Source organism: Calonectris borealis, chromosome W (assembly GCF_964195595.1).
Source record: "Calonectris borealis chromosome W, bCalBor7.hap1.2, whole genome shotgun sequence".
Taxonomy (NCBI): Eukaryota; Metazoa; Chordata; class Aves; order Procellariiformes; family Procellariidae; genus Calonectris; species Calonectris borealis.
In genome coordinates this window covers 52,121,980-52,138,812 of record NC_134351.1, presented here as the reverse complement: position 1 = coordinate 52,138,812, position 16,833 = coordinate 52,121,980, and the positions used below count along the sequence as shown (strand labels likewise).

General features: G+C 43.0%; 1 protein-coding gene across 2 annotated transcripts in view; it reads left to right on the top strand.

Moving 5' to 3' along the window:
* The window catches only part of LOC142074880 (E3 ubiquitin-protein ligase UHRF2-like), a 157,150-nt gene that overhangs the window by 68,877 nt on the left and 71,440 nt on the right, over positions 1–16,833 (top strand). For both annotated transcript variants that reach the window (XM_075135815.1, XM_075135814.1), the window contains one exon: positions 8,873–9,135. In XM_075135815.1, coding sequence (XP_074991916.1) covers positions 8,873–9,135 — 263 coding nt within the window. The remainder of the gene's footprint in view (positions 1–8,872; positions 9,136–16,833) is intronic.

Sequence of the window (16,833 nt, the reverse complement as noted above, 5' to 3'; positions counted from 1 at the left end):
CAAGCCCACAACGGAGGGATCTTCCAAGAGGCCGGGCAAGGTAGACAGCTGTTTCATCTTCTCTGTATTCACGGTGGCTACACCAAAAGCCCATCGGTACCCTTTTGGGTCCCTGAAGTACCCTCTCCTGAGGTAGTGTATGCTAAGGATACAAGGGGCCTCTGGGCCGGTCACAATGGGGTGCTTTTGCCACTTGTCCCCTGTTAAGCTCACCTCAGTCTCCAATACAGACAATTCTTGGCATCCCCCTGTCACTCCAGAAATCCAGATGGGTTCTGTGCCCCTATACCCTGATGGCATTAGGGTACACTGTGCACCAGTGTCTACCAAAGCCTTGTACTTCTGTGGGTCTGATGTGCCAGGCCGTCGAATCCACACAGTCCAGTATACCCGGTCATCCCTTTCCTCCTCCTGGCTGAAGGCAGGGACCCTCTATTCCTGTTCCTGGTCGGAGTATTCACTGCCTGACCCTTTCAGTGCCAGACCAGAGGTCCCTTTACCAGAATCAAGGGAGGTGATCTCAGTCCTTCCTCTATGTCCACGAGATCACTGATTGCCTTCTTGTGTCTCTACAGCAACTAAGCTGACAGCCTTCTTGGGTGGCCCCTTCTTAGCAGCTGTCTTCCCCCTCAGTTTGTGTACATGGGCTTCGACCTTAAAGGTGGGCTCATCATCCCACTTCCTCATGTCCTCCCCCGGTCATGCAGGAAGAACCAGAGTGTGCCATGTGGCATGTGCCTGGGGCTCCCTTTCTCTCTGACCGTTAGGCTCACCTCAGCCTCCAACACAGACAACAGTTGGGATCCTCCTGTCAGTCCAGAAATCCAGATGTGTTCCGCCCCCTTGTACCCCAATGGCATTAGGGTACACTGTGCACTAGTGTCCACTCAGAGCCTTATACTCCTGTGGGTCTGATGTGCCAGGCCATTGAATCCATACAGTCCAGTACACTCAGTCATCCCTTTCCTCTGCCTGGCTGAAGGCAGGGACCCTCTATTCCTCATTGGAGTATTCACTATCTGACCCCTGCGATGTCAGACCAGAAGTCCTTTCACCAAAATCAAGAGGAGAGGCGTTCTCAGTCCTTCTTCTGCATCTGGGGGATTGCTGGTTGCCAGTCGCTTTCTACCATCTCAACAGCACCTGGAACAAAAGCCTTCTTGGATGGCCTCTTCTTAGCAGCTGTCTTCCCCCGCAAGTCACATACGTGGGCTTCTAGCTTTGAGGTGGGCTCACCATCCCACTTCCTCATGTCCTCCCCCTGGTCACACAGGATGATCCAGAGGGTACCACGCAGCATGCACCTGGGGCTCCCTTTCCCTCTGGCCAGGAGAGGCTGGCTCTGTGGGACGCCCCTGACAGCCGAGATGCTGGCCCGTGGGGATGAGGAGGATGAGAGAACCTCTTCGAAACACTGGAGCTGGTGGGACAGTCTCTCCACAGTTGGTATACTGAAGTCTGGCCAGTCCATCATCGCCAGGGTGTTGGAGTACAACACCGGTGCATTCCGGACAAACCTCCACATGGCCTGCGTACACTGGATGTCATCCAGATCTTTGGAGACCTGGTTGCTGTCCAGGTCACTGTAGATGACTTCCACCACCGTTAATTCTCTCAGATACTGGATGCCTTCCTCAGTAATGGTCCACTTCCCTCGGTAATTTACAAGATCATCCTTGAGGGGATATCTCACCTTCACACTCGACAGGAGTCACCTCCAGAGGCTGAGAATTGTCACCTCTCTTCTGATTTCTTTGTCAATTCACCAGTCCCTAGCTAGGGATACCAGCTGCTAGACTTCCTTACCCTCTAATTCCTGACTGTTGGCCCCAGTATCCCTGCATCAGAACAATCAGGCAGCAATCTGCTCGCCTGGCTGAAGGCCGTAATCTTTCCGCAGATCTCGAAGTTCACTCGGGGTTAGGGACCATGTGGTTTCTGCCTCTTGGGTGAAGTCTGTCACTTCCTCCTCCTGTTTCTTTGTCGAAGAACCAGCTTCCTGATCAGACCCTTCCTCCTCCTCCTCCTCCCTTACTAATCAATGGTATGGACCTGTCAACCTCCACATCCAGTGTTTCTTTTTGACTACTGGGGCAATTACTGTAGTTGGGGTTTGGGTCCCTGTCTCAACCATTGTGTCCTCAGATGTAGAGGCCCTCCTTCCCGTGCTCCTCTGATGGTGCTGAACAGAGGCTCAATAGGCACAGGCCATGCCCCAATACAGTGCTAGGAGCTGCTGAGTCTCATTGGGGTAGGCAAGGCACCCTTCTGTCAAGTGGCGCACCAATTCAACGGGATTACATGCCTGTCCAGGCGTAAAATCCCAGGCTATCAGAGGTGATAACCACCTTAGGCATCTGCCCAAATCCTCCCACACACCCTGCCACTCAGGGAGCGACTGCCAGGGCATGTCGACCGCCATTTCAGGGGGGGTTGGACTAGATGACCTTTAAAGGTCCCTTCCAATCCAAACTATTCTATGTTTCTCTGTGGCCTCACCAACAAGTTGTTTCCTCTTATGCCAGGATGAAACCAGGTTCCACATACTCGACAAAAAGCCAATGATGTTTGTTAGATAACAGAATCAAACAGCTTACATAAGGATGTACAAGAACCTCGGGAGCCCGTGCAACAGAGCCAGCTGCATCAATCCCAGAGGAGAAGAGGGAGATGTAATCCCTCATTCTCCGCACAAGGTAGCCCACCCAGCACAGGAATGACATCAATTACCAGGGCCATATGCCAGCCCAAGTACATGGTCATTGCTTTTATCAAAATGTTCCCAGGCACAGCGAAATAGAGAAATAAGCAGCATAGCAAACAGCAAGAGTCGAAAGCAGCCACTAACAAGCCCTAAACTCTATTATACAGTAAAGCAAGCAAGCTCTGTGACCAGCACAGAAGCCTGCCAATTAACAACTACAACAGCTATAGCACGCTCAGATCAAAACTGTTGTTATCTCGTGCCCCATGTTGGGTGCCAAAAAGGGCTGTGGTGGGTTGACCCCGGCCAGCAGCCAAACACCCACCCAGTCTCTTGCTCACTCCCCTCTCCTGTGGGATGGGGAGAGAAATAGAAGGAAGGCGAGAAGATTTCTAGGTCGAGATAATGACAGTTAAATAGGGAAAGCAAAAGCCACGTGCACAAGCAAAGCAAAAAGAGGAATTTATTCACTACTTCCCATTGGCAGGCAGATGTCCTGCCACTTCCTGGAAAACAGGGCCTCAGCACATGTAACAGTTGCTTGGGAAGAAAAATGCCATAGCCACAAACCTGTGGAGAGCCCATGCTGGAGCAGGCTCCTGGCAGGAACTGCGGCCTGTGGAGAGGAGCCCATGCAGGAGCAGGTTTTCCTGCCAGGAACTGCGGCCTGTGGAGAGGAGCCCATGCAGGAGCAGGTTTTCCTGCCAGGAACTGCGGCCTGTGGAGAGGAGCCCATGCAGGAGCAGGTTTTCCTGCCAGGAACTGTGGCCTGTGGAGGACCCGTGCTGGAGCAGGCTCCTGGCAGGAACTGCGGCCTGTGGAGAGGAGCCCATGCAGGAGCAGGTTTTCCTGCCAGGAACTGTGGCCTGTGGAGGACCCATGCTGGAGCAGGCTCCTGGCAGGAACTGCGGCCTGTGGAGAGGAGCCCATGCAGGAGCAGGTTTTCCTGCCAGGAATTGTGGCCCGTGGAGGACCCATGCTGGAGCAGTCTTTTCCTGAAGGACTGTGGCCCATGGAGAGGACCCACGCTGGAGCAGGGGAAAAGCGTGAGGAGGAAGGAGCGGCAGAGACAAAGAACTGACCGCAACCCTATATTCCCCATCCCCCCCTGCGCTGCTCAGGGTGGGAGGAGGTAGAATAGTCGGGAATGAAGAGAGTGATGTTGGGCCTGGGAAGAAGGGGGAGTAGGGGAAAGGTGTTTTAGTTTTTGTCTTTGTTTCTCACCATCCTACTCTATTTTAATTGGCAATAAAATAAATTAATTTTCCCCAAGTCGAGTCTGTTTTGGCTGTGACAGTAATTGGTAAGTGATCTCCCTGTCCTTATCTCGACCCATGAGCTTTTCTATCTTATTTTCTCCCCCCATCCTGTTGAGGAGGGGGAGTGAGAGAGTCTGGCAGCCAGCCAAGGTGAACCCACCACCAAATGTAACCTCTCTTGCTCATTACTTTCAGATCTTGGCTTAGATGGATAAGGAACTGGCTAGATGGCTGCATCCAAAGAGTTATAGTCAACAGCTCAATGTCCAAAAGGAAAACAGTTAACGAGTGGTGTTCCTCAAGGGTCTGTACTGGGACCAATACTATTTAATATCTTCATCCGTGACATAGATAGTGGGATTGAGTGCACCCTCAGCAAGTTTGCGGATGACACCAAGCTGAGTGATGCAGTTGATTCCCTAGAGGGAAGGGATGCCATCCAGAGGGACCTTGACAGGGTTGAGAAATTACCCATATTAGATAATCTGATTTTGTAGGAGTACCTTGGGGGCAGTGTCAAAGCAGAACTTCTTAACTGGGCTCTGTCCAAGTTGACTCCTATAGAATCACTGAAGTGTCTCTGCACTGGGATATCCAGTGCTACAGATTTCAGGAGGGTTCATATACTCAGACACAATGCCAGCAACATTTTGTGTATTCTCAAATAAGTTTACCCCTGAACCAGAAATGGCTTCCTGTAGAAAGATAAAGCCAACTGGAAATTTGAAGCCATGGGGAGGTTTTCTAGTTTTACCCTATTTATTTCTTTGCAAACTTGCTGTGTTGTCCATTAGAACATGGAGAAGCGATCATAAAAGTACGGACCCTTGAGGGACACCACTTGTTACCAGTTTCCATTTGGACATTGAGCCATTGACTGTAGCTCTCTGGATGCGACCATCCAGCCAGTTCCTTATCCATCTAACAGTCCATCCATCAAACCCATATCTCTCCAATTTAGCGACAAGGATGTTGTGGGGGACCGTGTCAAAGGCCTTACAGAAGTCCAGGTATACGACATCCGTAGCTCTTCCCTTGTCCACCGATGCAGTCACTCCATCGTAGAAGGCCACCAGATTAGTCTGGCACGATTTGCCCTTGGTGAAGCCATGTTGGCTGTCCCTAATCACCTCCCTGTGTACCATATGCTTCATCATAACTTCCAGAAGGATCTGTTCCATCATTTTTACCGGGCACAGAGCTGCGGCTGACTGGTCAGTAGATCCCAGGGTCCTCCTTTTTACCCTTTTTAAAAATGGGCGTGATGTTCCCCTTTTCTCTAGTCACTCGGGACTTCGCCTGACTGCCACGACTTTTCAAATATGATGGGGAGTGGCTTGGCAACTACATGAGCCAGTTCCCTCAGGACCCTGGGATGCATCTCATTGCGTCCCATGGACTTGTGTACGTTCAGGTTCCTCAGGTGGTCTCGAACCTGATCTTCTCCTACGATGGGTGGGACTTCATTCCCCCAGTGCCTGCCTTGAGATTCAGGGGCTCGAGAGATGTGGGAAGAGCCAGGGAAAACTGAGGCAAAAAAATTGTTGAGTACCTCTGCCTTCTCCATGTCAGCTGTCACCAGATCCCCTGTCCTATTTATCAGGGGGGGTACAATTTCTTTTGTCTTCCTTTTCTGGCCAACGTACCTGTAGAAGCCCTTCTTGTTATTCTTCACATCCCTTGGAGAGACCTTGATTAAGAAATCGTCCTCAATGCACTCCAAGAGTCTCCTGGACTGCTTACAGCTTGCTGCGCTGCTCTTCCAGCAGATGTCAGGGTGATTGAAGTCCCCCAGCAGGATCAGAGCCTGTGAGCGTGATGCTTCCCATAGTTGAAGTAAGAACGCTTCATCAACAGGCTCCCTTTGATTGGGCGGCCTGTTGTATACACCAGCCACGAGCTTTCCTTTGTTGGCTTGGCCCCCAATTTTTACCCATAAGCTCTCAAGTTGTTCATTGCTGTTTTTCAAAGACAGCTCTGTGCAGTCAATCCATTCTTTTACATAGAGGGCACACCCCCCCTGCCCCTCCTTCCTTGCCTGTCCCTTCTGAACAGTTTATAGCCATCGATTGCAGCGCTCCAGTCGTGCGATTCATCCCACCGCGTTTCAGTGGTAACGATCAGATCGTAGCTTTCTAGCTGCACAGTGGCTTCCAGCTCCTCCTGCTTGTTACCCATGCTGCACGCATTGGTATTGAGGCACTTCAGCTGGGCTACCTACCTTGTCACCTTTTTAGAGGGACAAGCCCAAATTCCTTTGAGGCATTTCACAGGTGTTTCCCTGTTGGTTCCTAATACATCAGCAGCCCCCGGCTCTTCTCTGTTGCTCAAAACCGCATCCCCTTCCCCTGCTAAGTCTAGTTTAAAGCTCTCCATATCAATGGCTGCCTTTAAGCTTAAAGTGTCCATGTTGATTTACCAATTCAAATTATATTCATAACAGAGGTACAGATTAAAAAGGCTTTGTTGTTATACCACTGATTAACATTCTTCTTCTGAATGCCTTAGTTTTTCTTTGAACCCCTCTGCTATTGTCTACATCTTTAGTTCATCAGGTATAAATAGGATGGTATATAAAATAACTGTGATATAGTCCTCAGGAGTTTATACTCGTAATTATTTGCCTTTACTCTCTACAAGGCTGGGAAGTCTATTGTCTAAGCGTGAGCATCACAGTGTAGAAAGATGCATTTGGGAGGAACGATCACAGGAAACTTACTTTTCTGGCTCTAATGTTTTTTGGCTTGAATAACATGGCTTCTTTGTCATCTTTGTAGCTAGTCTCAAGAAGTAGCTGCAGATGGGGAAACCTCAATAGTGTCTGTGTCTCAGCTGCATTTTCAGGAGGAAGTTGCGAATCACTTTAAGCTAGAACTAATTGAAATGCCTAAGGTCACATAGGGATGTTTTCCTGAGGTTTCCTTACAGAAATACCCGCTCCTTATGTTTAAAATAGGTCAACAGACTGACTTAAAACAAGGTGGAGCTTTCATTTGTTTATTATATGTTTATTTTTAAAAAAGGTATACTTTTAATATCGTGGGAGTTGAGAATAAAAATTTAAATTGGATGCCGGGATTTTACATGGGGGAAAAAAAGGAAAGGGTTGAATTCTTTGATAGTTATTTTTCAAGGAAGCGTGTGAAAAGTAAGAAGAAATAGGCTCAATATGATATATACTTTATGCATTATATTCTTACCTTTCACCCTCTATCTCTCAGTAAATTTGTTAGTTTAGGAACTGCCTTCATTTGTACTTCAAATTACCTAATGTTTGCTTCAGTTTAAATACTGATAATTAATATAATTCATGCTGTTTTGTTTATAGATGCTGGTCTTTGGGTATAGTAAGAATAAATATCCATCTCTGTCACTGTCTTGCTGCTTGATTAAGGCTATAAATTAAACCATACACATCTGTGGCAAATTAAACTGCTCTCATTTAAAAAAAAACTGTTAACACATAATACAGCCCCTTATAAATTTATCCCAGAAAAATGAGTTTTATAATTGTTCTCTCTATGTATCAGTACAGAGCCTGCTTATTAAACATTTTGGAAATGCACAATTCTCTTGTATGCATCATAGTGTGGTAAAACAAGTTTGTTCATGCCCTGAGGTTGGCTGCTATGTTAATGTGTTATCTTTTGGGCTCAATTTTTCTGTTTTTGTTTGTTTGTTTGTTTGTTTGGCTTTGTTTTTTTAAAGGGACATTTAGATGGTCTTTAGAAGGTAAATTTCCTTCTTTATGTAAAAAAAATTAGAAGAAAAGGATGTTTTGCAAAGAAAGTAAAACTAAAAATACATCTGTAAAACATTCCTGTTAAAATATTATTTCTGAAATGAGCGTGAAAAGTAGTTCCCCCAATTTGATTTTACAGTAACTGAACCTGTTCTGAGCATTTTTAGAATTTACTTTACATTTTTCATCTTGGAGTCCTCTTCCACATGCCTTATCTTCTTCACTTGGTATGGCTCCATAGCAGTTCTATTGCAATAATGTTTTCTTATACTTGGCGTGCAGTGTACAAAGGTGTTCCTTCAGTGTTTTTTTTTTTATACTATTTTAATCCAGTTAATATTTCAAAGAAAATAACTGTTTACACGCTACAGTTTTTAAAAGAATGCCTGTGTAACTGAAGCAATGTATACCTCAGTGGTTTAACTCGAATCACAGGAAAAACCTTGTATTGTTGAAGTTATATGTATTTAATTAGTTGAAGGCTTGAGAAAATGTGTTAGGATAATGAATGAATGAAACATGCTCTACAATAGAGTAGTTTCATAACTTATTACCAGCACTATTGTGAGCACAGAAAGGAGAAGAGTCATGAGAGACTTCTGTTTCTTACAGTTGAAAGATTTATGGAAGCACCAGTCTCGATTGGTTATGATAGCAGCCTTGTTAGACTTGGAGAGCCCATCTCCCTCCCCCCTCCTTTCTCAAACACTGAAGGATTCAGCAGCAGTGCAGGTCAAAAAGAATCAGGGTTAAGTAATAATTCCAATTTGGAAGTCCAGGGAAATCTTAAGATCTGGTTGTGGGCTAATATTTTAAGTATACGTGCTTATTTTAGTCATAAGGAACAATTCCATGAAGCAAGAAAAAGTTCAGTGGAAAGAAAGATTAAGCTAATTTGTACGTTAAAAAAAAAAAAATCAGCCTCAACTTTCAAAAATATATTTTTTAGAAATTGTGTTCATAACAGATCTTATTAAGAGTAGAGGAATAAAATACTTAAAGCACAACACTTGAATGACTGAACATTGCTCTAACTTACCCAAGCGCAAACCAGTTGAAATCAGCAGTGTAGAATTTTTTTCACTGACAGTTGTTTAGTCAGTTTTCCTTTCTGTTCTTAACCAGGATTATAGAAAATAAATATTCATTATCAAATTTTCCTTTTAGATAAACGAATTGGTGGATGCCCGTGATGTCAGCATTGGAGCCTGGTTTGAAGCTCATATAGAAAATGTTACTCGAGCAACAAAAGGACATAAGAATGGTAAAGCTCAAGTAAAGAGTGGCAATTCTTACAAAAGGACTAATGGAAACTTAAGTCAAGATCATTCTAGAGAGAATGCAAATTATTTGGACAGTACACCATCTACATCTTACTCAGACTGCATGGACACTGATGAAGAAGCTATTTATCATATCAAGTATGATGAGTAAGTGCTGCTGATATTATTTTGAGGACATCATATGTTATGATTTGGTGTATATAAACAAAGAATTTTGTTGAAGAAACTTGGAATCAAAGAGAGCAAGTTCAATATTGCAACCAAGGAAAGAAATATTAAAAAGCCATAATGTCTTTCAGTCAGATATAATGAATATCCTGAGAGTAATGAGGGTGTTTTTTCTTTTTTTCTTTTATTCACAAGTTCCTGTGAAGTATTAACTTTATCTTGACTTTATGAAACTCAGAATCCCTATCTCTAAGGAAAGGAAACTATGCATTGGATTTTTCTGTACTTGTTTTTCTATGCAAAATATAAGTTAATATTTTCTTTAAAAACTACTCTGCTCATATTCAGTTCCTTCCATTGAAGTCTAAACAAGTGTTTCATGGGAGCAAATTCTGGTGCTTGAATTGTTTAAATTTTGTTTTAAAAGTAATATTTATGCATGAGATGACAGGTTTGCATTTCATGTAGAGGTTTCTTGTAGAGAATCTGGTGACTGGGAACATAAAATCAGTTCTGAGCTGGAGTGAGGGTACAAAGGGATTTTTTACTTTTATTTTTTAAATCTGTGGTACAAGCAAACTTCAGAACCTACGACAGATGTGCTAGAGTAGAGGCTTTGTGCCGTAAACTCAGTGGGATTTGCAGGGATTTCTCACCACCAGCTTTTGCACTGATGCATTCACATAAATTGGATCCTAGTTTTTTAATGATGCCTTAATTTGCTGAAGCAGCTAACTAAGCTTCTAAACCAATGGCATCAATGAGAATTTTTTATTACAGAGAACAACAAAAATACCGCACTTTGGCATGTGAGATTAAAGGTAAAGGAACATATGTTTACTTTACACAGAAGCATATTCAGTATTAGTCTTGTTGAGGATAAATTCAATTCAAGTTTTCAAAATATTTTTCTAAGTATTGATTGCAAGTTTTGTTGTTTTTAATAATTACAATTTAAACCGGTTTTGCTAGGGAAAAAACAAGAATGTTGAAGACTTAAGCTGAACATCTTTTAGCTGCTCTTGGCAATACTAGATACAACTTTTCTTTATATACTTACCTTGGAGGATAATATAGCTTTTGTCTGAACGTGGAGTTCAAATGCAGTTCTATATCTGCAACCATCAATTTTTTATCTGCAGATATGTTTGTCCACACACAAAAAAAATAGATAGCTACAGTGTTGAAAGCAAAAATTTACTTAAAAAATGATAGATATGCATCATGGTATGCTTTCAAAGACCTGGTTCCAAGATTGGTTAATTGTGTAACATCACAGAAGTATTTAATTGAGCAAAGGGCAAAAATTTGAGAGTGTGTGTTTGTAATTATTGGAGTTAAATTATGTTCCTCTTTTGTAGATAGTGTCATTTTATGTGAGTTACAGATTCGAGGGAGAAGCCACCTGTGAAGTAGAAAGTATAGTCAAGCTGATCTGACTTGCATAGGTGTACCTATGCTTACAAAACGTCAATTTTACTTCAGGTGTACCTTAAGATCTAGCATTTCCAGTAGATGCAGACAGTCGTCTTAGTCTTCCTCTAACACGATCTGTCACAGGTTTGCGTTCTTAGCCAGTGACCATCTTAAAACATTATGTCTTATCTAATTTTGCTTACGTCATGGTCATTTACTTGATTGGCCTGAAATATTAAAAGTTTGAGCTTTTGGGGAGAAAAGTTATTTTAAAACTTTCTAGCAAGCAAGATCTATGCATTTATCAGCTAATAGAGACTTCGGTAAAAGTTAACGGCCTACATATGACAAAACACAAGGCATCATTTGTGACACTTTGTATTTACCTTTCAACATCCCACTTCTTTGTTCTTTGAGTGGTAGTTAACATGCACATTCACATGGTGGGTGGTTGTGCATGCACTCATAACACTGGCTTCAGACATTAGTCTTTTTGCCTTTTTGGTATCCGTAGAGCACACGTATCAAACACAAGGGAGGAAGAATACATGGATAAATAGGGTAGTGTGTACCGTGTGTCCTTCAGTTCTCAGTTCCAGATGTTCTTATCCTATTTGCCATCTCTTTGTGCTTGTTCTTTGAGGTTCATATTCTACTACTATTTCCTATTTCTTCTGTGCATGGTTGCTGTTCCTGGATGCTTAGGTTTGGGCTAGGCTGCGTGACACCAATCCACCTTGACAGCCTTTTCTTACCAAGCCTTTTCTTACTGTGTTCTTCAATGAAGTAGCTCATTTCTCCTTCCTTCTATCTCCTACAGCAGATGATTTCACCCTGGCTGAAGGGCTTTAAGCTCCTTGCCCACAACAGGAGCATTCCTGCCAGAGATGGAAGCAGTTGCTTTTTCTGCTTTGGGAAACTGCATGTCTCTGACAAGCAACCTGCAGATGGAGACCATAAGCTTGGTGCCCATAAAGCCATCAAAATGTCTTTCTTACATTATGGAGAAGACTATGGGGTTTGCCTCTGACACAGATTGACAGCTGCTCAGATCCTCACTGAGATCATCTCAGTATCTAGACTGGTTCTCCTTCACTGCTTGTTTTATTATCCAGTCTAGAAAAACTGTCCACCAAGAAGGCTACAGCTGAAGGACAAGTCTGTTGTAATGTTTTGAGATGGGGTTGGGAACATGGAGTAGACCTACGCTTTGTTTCTGAGACTTCATGTTACAGCGAAGATTGTTTGATACCCGACTGTTGCGGCAGGTCCAGTCTGACAATGCATACACACAAAAAGGGGGGGGGAAATCAAACATTAATTTTCTTTCTGTTTACATCTGGAACTGACTACTCAGTGATGTTTATTCAGGAGATACTGAAAAGCTATTCACCCTTGATCTCAACATGAAGCCCTCCACTGTCATAGATCTAGTTCTTTGGACCAAGCTTCCTAGTACAGGTCTATTTCTCCTAGCTGTCTTCAAACCCCAAAGATCCCACAGGTCTCCACTTAAATGGAGATCTAGAGCTGTTCCTTTCCTTTTCTTTTTTTTTTTTTTCCCCCCCTCAGTTGTCCCATTAGTATTGACACTGGTCAATTCAAGAGCAAGTCGAATGTTCTCCGACATAATCTCTCTCGCACCTCTGTAGTCGAGAACCTTAATCAGCTTTATTTATACTGGAGCATGATTGTGTTTTTCTTGGGGGTGGGGGGGAGAAGATCATGCTAAGAGGTCCTACCAACCTCCTTGTAGGCATTGAAAGGCTGCTATTAGCTGCTGCCACCGCCACCACCATCCCCCCGCCAAGCTTTTCCTTCGCCTGACTGACTGAACAAGCCCAGTCCCCCAGCCTCTCCTCACAGAGCACATCTTGACGGCCATCTTGCCAGCCCTCCACTGGGCTAACGCCAGCTTGTCAGCATCTTCCTTGCATTGAGGGACCTAAACCATACATAATATTCTAGATATGATCTCACAAGTGCTGAGTAAAGGGAAATAGTCACTTCCCTCAATCTATTGCCTATGCTCCTGCTGGCCGCCTTTGCTGCCAGGGCACACTGCTGGCTCATGTTCAGCTTGCTGTCTACCAGGACCCCCAGGTCCTTTTCTGCAGAGCTGCTACCCAGCCAGTCATTCTGCAGCCTGTATTGTCACAGGGGGTTTAGTGGGTTGACCCTGGCCAGCAGCCAAGTACCCAGACAGCTGCTCGCTCGCTCGCTCGCTCACTCCCCTCTCCTCCAGGACGGGGAGAAAGTAGAAGGCGAGAAAACTTGTGCATTGAGATACAGTTTAAAAGGTGAAGCAAAAGCTGCACACGCAAGCCAAGCAAAAAGAGGAATTCATTCACTAATTCCCATCAGCAGGCAGATATCCAGCCACTTCTTGGAAAGCAGGGCCTCAGCACACATAACGGTTGCTTGGGAAGACAAACGTCCTAACCACAAACGTCTCCCCCTTCCTCCTCTTTCCCTGAGCTTTTATTGCTGAGCACGATGTCACATGCCATGGAATAACCCTTTGGTCAGTTTGGGTCAGCTGTCCCAGCAGTGTCTCCTCCCAACTGCTTGCACACACCCAGCCTACTTGCTGTGGGGGCAGAGTGAGAAACAGAAGGCCTTGATGCTGCGCAATTCCTGCATGTAACTTCTGTTGTCTCTTGAGGATCACCATAGGATTTTAAAAGAAAGTCAATAAATAAGAAAATACCTTTACTAACCATAGTTGTATCTAGCAATATTTTTTTATTCAGGTTTTACTGACATGGATTCTTTAGTGAAAGTGAGAAAACTGAAAATTTTACAGTATTTTCTTAGTTCTTGAGCCTTTTTAAGAGTATGTTTTTTCTCTTGTATTAGCTTGATTTACATAGCCCTGCATATTCCCATTTTCTGCTACCTTAGTTACATACTCATCTTGTATATTTGAGAGTTTAGTTTTTAAGTTAACATTGTGGTCATTCATATAAATAACATGGTTAAATATAGGATGAAATTTGACACGGAGTAAGTAGCAGTACCTAAATTAGATCTATTTTCTCTATGCTTATTTTGGTTTGTTATTTAGGACAAGTGAAAAGGAAGGAGAGAAATAGTCTAGATGGTGGAGGTCATAAGATGGAAAATATACTAATTTTTTGTGCAATTACAGTATTAGATATATCTGAGGTCAGAAGTTTACTATAAAAGTACAATTTATTCCTTACATGATGTAAGGACTCATGAGGTTCAACAAGGCCAATTGCAAGGTCCTGCACCTGGGTCAGGGCAACCCCCAGTATCCATACAGGCTGGGGGATGAAGGGATTGAGAGCAGCCCTGCCGAGAAGGACTTGGGGGTACTGGTGGACGAAAAGCTGGACGTGAGCCAGCAATGTGAGCTTGCAGCCCAGAAGGCCAACCGTATCCTGGGCTGCATCAAAAGAAGCGTGGCCAGCAGGTCGAGGGAGGTGATTCTGCCCTTCTACTCTGCTCTGGTGAGACCCCACCTGCAGTACTGCATCCAGCTCTGGAGCCCTCAGCACAGGAAAGACATGGACCTGTTGGAGGGGGTCCAGAGGAGGGCCACAAAAATGATCAGGGGCATGGAACACCTCTCCTATGAAGAAAGGCTGAGAGAGTTGGGGTTATTCAGCCTGGAGAAGAGAAGGCTTTGGGGAGACCTTATTGCGGCCTATCAGTACTTAAAGGGGGCTTCTAAGAAAGATGGGGACAGACTTTTTAGCAGGGCCTGTTGCGACAGGACAAGGGGGAATGGTTTTAAACTAAAAGAGGGTAGATTCAGACTAGCTATAAGGAAGAAATTTTTTAGAATGAGGGTGGTGAAACACTGGAACAGGTTGCCCAGATAGGTGGTAGATGCCCCATCCGTGGAAACATTCAAGGTCAGGTTGGACGGGGCTCTGAGCAACCTGATCTAGTTGAAGATGTCCCTGCCCATGGCAGGGGGGTTGGACTAGATGACCTTTAAAGGTCCCTTCCAACCCAAACTATTCTATGATTCTATGATTCTATGATAATGAGGAACAGCATTATAGTGCTTAATGTAATTAGACATGATTCCAACAGTGTGAGTTAGACTCAATCTCAAAGGCTTGTGACAAATGGTGTTCCAGGTATAAAAAAGTATCTGGATGTTCAATCTGTGATGTTGGGTATGGACAAATATGAATGCTAGCTGCTTCTCTCCTGTGTCCCATTGAATATAAATATTGGTGTACCTTAGCCTATTGAAAGGATTCCTTAGACCAGGCTTAAGGTGAGTGGTAACAACTGTAAAAGCCTCTGCACCTAGTAGTCTTTTAATAATGAGACTTCTTGCATGTCAGGCAGAAATTGTGAGACCTAGAGCAGGAAGATATATTCATTTAACACACTTTTTGCCCTCATATCTATAGTTAGAGCACCCCATTACTAAAAGTTGTAGAATAAATAGAGAGATGGAGAAGTCATTTAAACAGTGTGGTTTTTGCAATACATAAGAACATCCTTGGTTTCTATCCTTGATCCAGCTTCTACATAACAGAGGTATTGATTTAGACTAAAACCAGATGAAATGTCTTGATTATTCAAGTAGACTGGCTTTTTAATTTCATGAGGTGAATGGTTAAAAGGTTACATGTGGGGTTTTTTCTAAAGAAAATATTACAATTATACTTTCCTCAAACCATGTCACTTTGAATTTTTCCTTTTTTGTAAATCAGGAACTTTTTTCTTAAATTGATAATACTATCTGAGATCAGATGCATGTCTGTGCTGGAAGAGAGGAAGGTAAAAAATGACTGTAACTTCTCATATAATTACTTCAGGACTAACTTGGCATCCAGAGAAAAGCATGGAGTAATAAGGATGAATATTGTTCCTTTACAGTTCTCCTGTGGTCTGGAAGTTCAGAAGTCAAGCACAAATGAGTGAAGAGAAGGGCTCCCAAGTGTGCTTTTTGTTAAGTTTCTTAATAAACTCCTGGAAGACATGTATTTCAGAGCTGATGGAAGAGTTGTAAAAAAAAATTCACTTTCAAAAGCCTGATTGTTTGGCAGTTGGATGTTCCATTCTAGAATTTGCATGATTTCTAGGATTTTTTTCTGTGGCCATCTAAAAAATAATTCAGTTCAGAAGAAATTCTGTCCTCACAATAGACCTTCAGATATGCACTTGGAAGCAGCATCCATTAGAGAGGTATGTAAAAGGCCTCTTGAAGCATCAAGCATCTTGTGAAAACATAAAGTCAAATCTTCTTTACAACATTCTACACATGGAACTGGAAAACTGGATTCTGAGAGGGAAAGTTTCACCCATTTTTAAGCTATCTGTTCCTCCAAAGGAACGTTTCTCAACTTAAGTCTCTGAGCAGGTAGTAACAGAAGAAATTCAGTGATAACTACCTTCTTTTTTCTTTTCTTGAGAGTAGCTATTTTCTCTTCTGTCTATAAAATGGGATATTTTGGGTGCCTGGTTTTGATACATGATCTTATTCTATTAGTGCTGCCCAACAATCTTCTTTCTTTAAATTCTTTTCATTGGATGCATCTCAGAACAGAGATGGAATAGCTGTTAAGGATAAAAATGCTAGAAGTGCATCAGTAATACATCGTGAAAGATTCTTTTCAGAGATAAGAAAGATGGCACAGAACTGAATCTGGGACAACAGAACTCTTAGTGTTGAGTAACTCTTATGTACCAGAAATGCTATAAATCACACTTGTTTAAATCATTTGCTTGATAATGACATCAGAATCTTCTCAATGTATATTGGTTATCTTTCCAGCCACACTTATATATACTGTTTACAGTTAGTTTTCAGTAGATTTTTCTATTGTGTGCATAAACTATATTTCTACTTTGTTTTTATCTATCATCATCTTTAGTATTCTGAAGTTTAAGTCCTGTTTCAATTTTGGAGTTAAAGTAAACTGGTTCTCCCTCCACTATATGCTACTTTCTCTTTTTCCATGATTCTTCAAATAATTCTGCAAAAAGTTTTATTGCAATATTGGAGCTAAGTCCAATCAGTATATTAAACTAATCTGTTTTAGTTTTTGGAAGTCTGTTGGACTATAATGCTATGTCATTATCCAGGCTCTGCAATAAAAAAGAAATTATCTTACAGTTGTGTCCTGGTTTTGGCTGGGATGGAGTTGATTTTCTTCCTATTAACTGGTATAGTGCTGTGTTTTGGATGTAGTGTGAGAATAATGTTGATGACACGCTGATGTTTTGGTTGTTGCTAGGTATTGTTTACGCTAGTCAAGGACTTTTCAT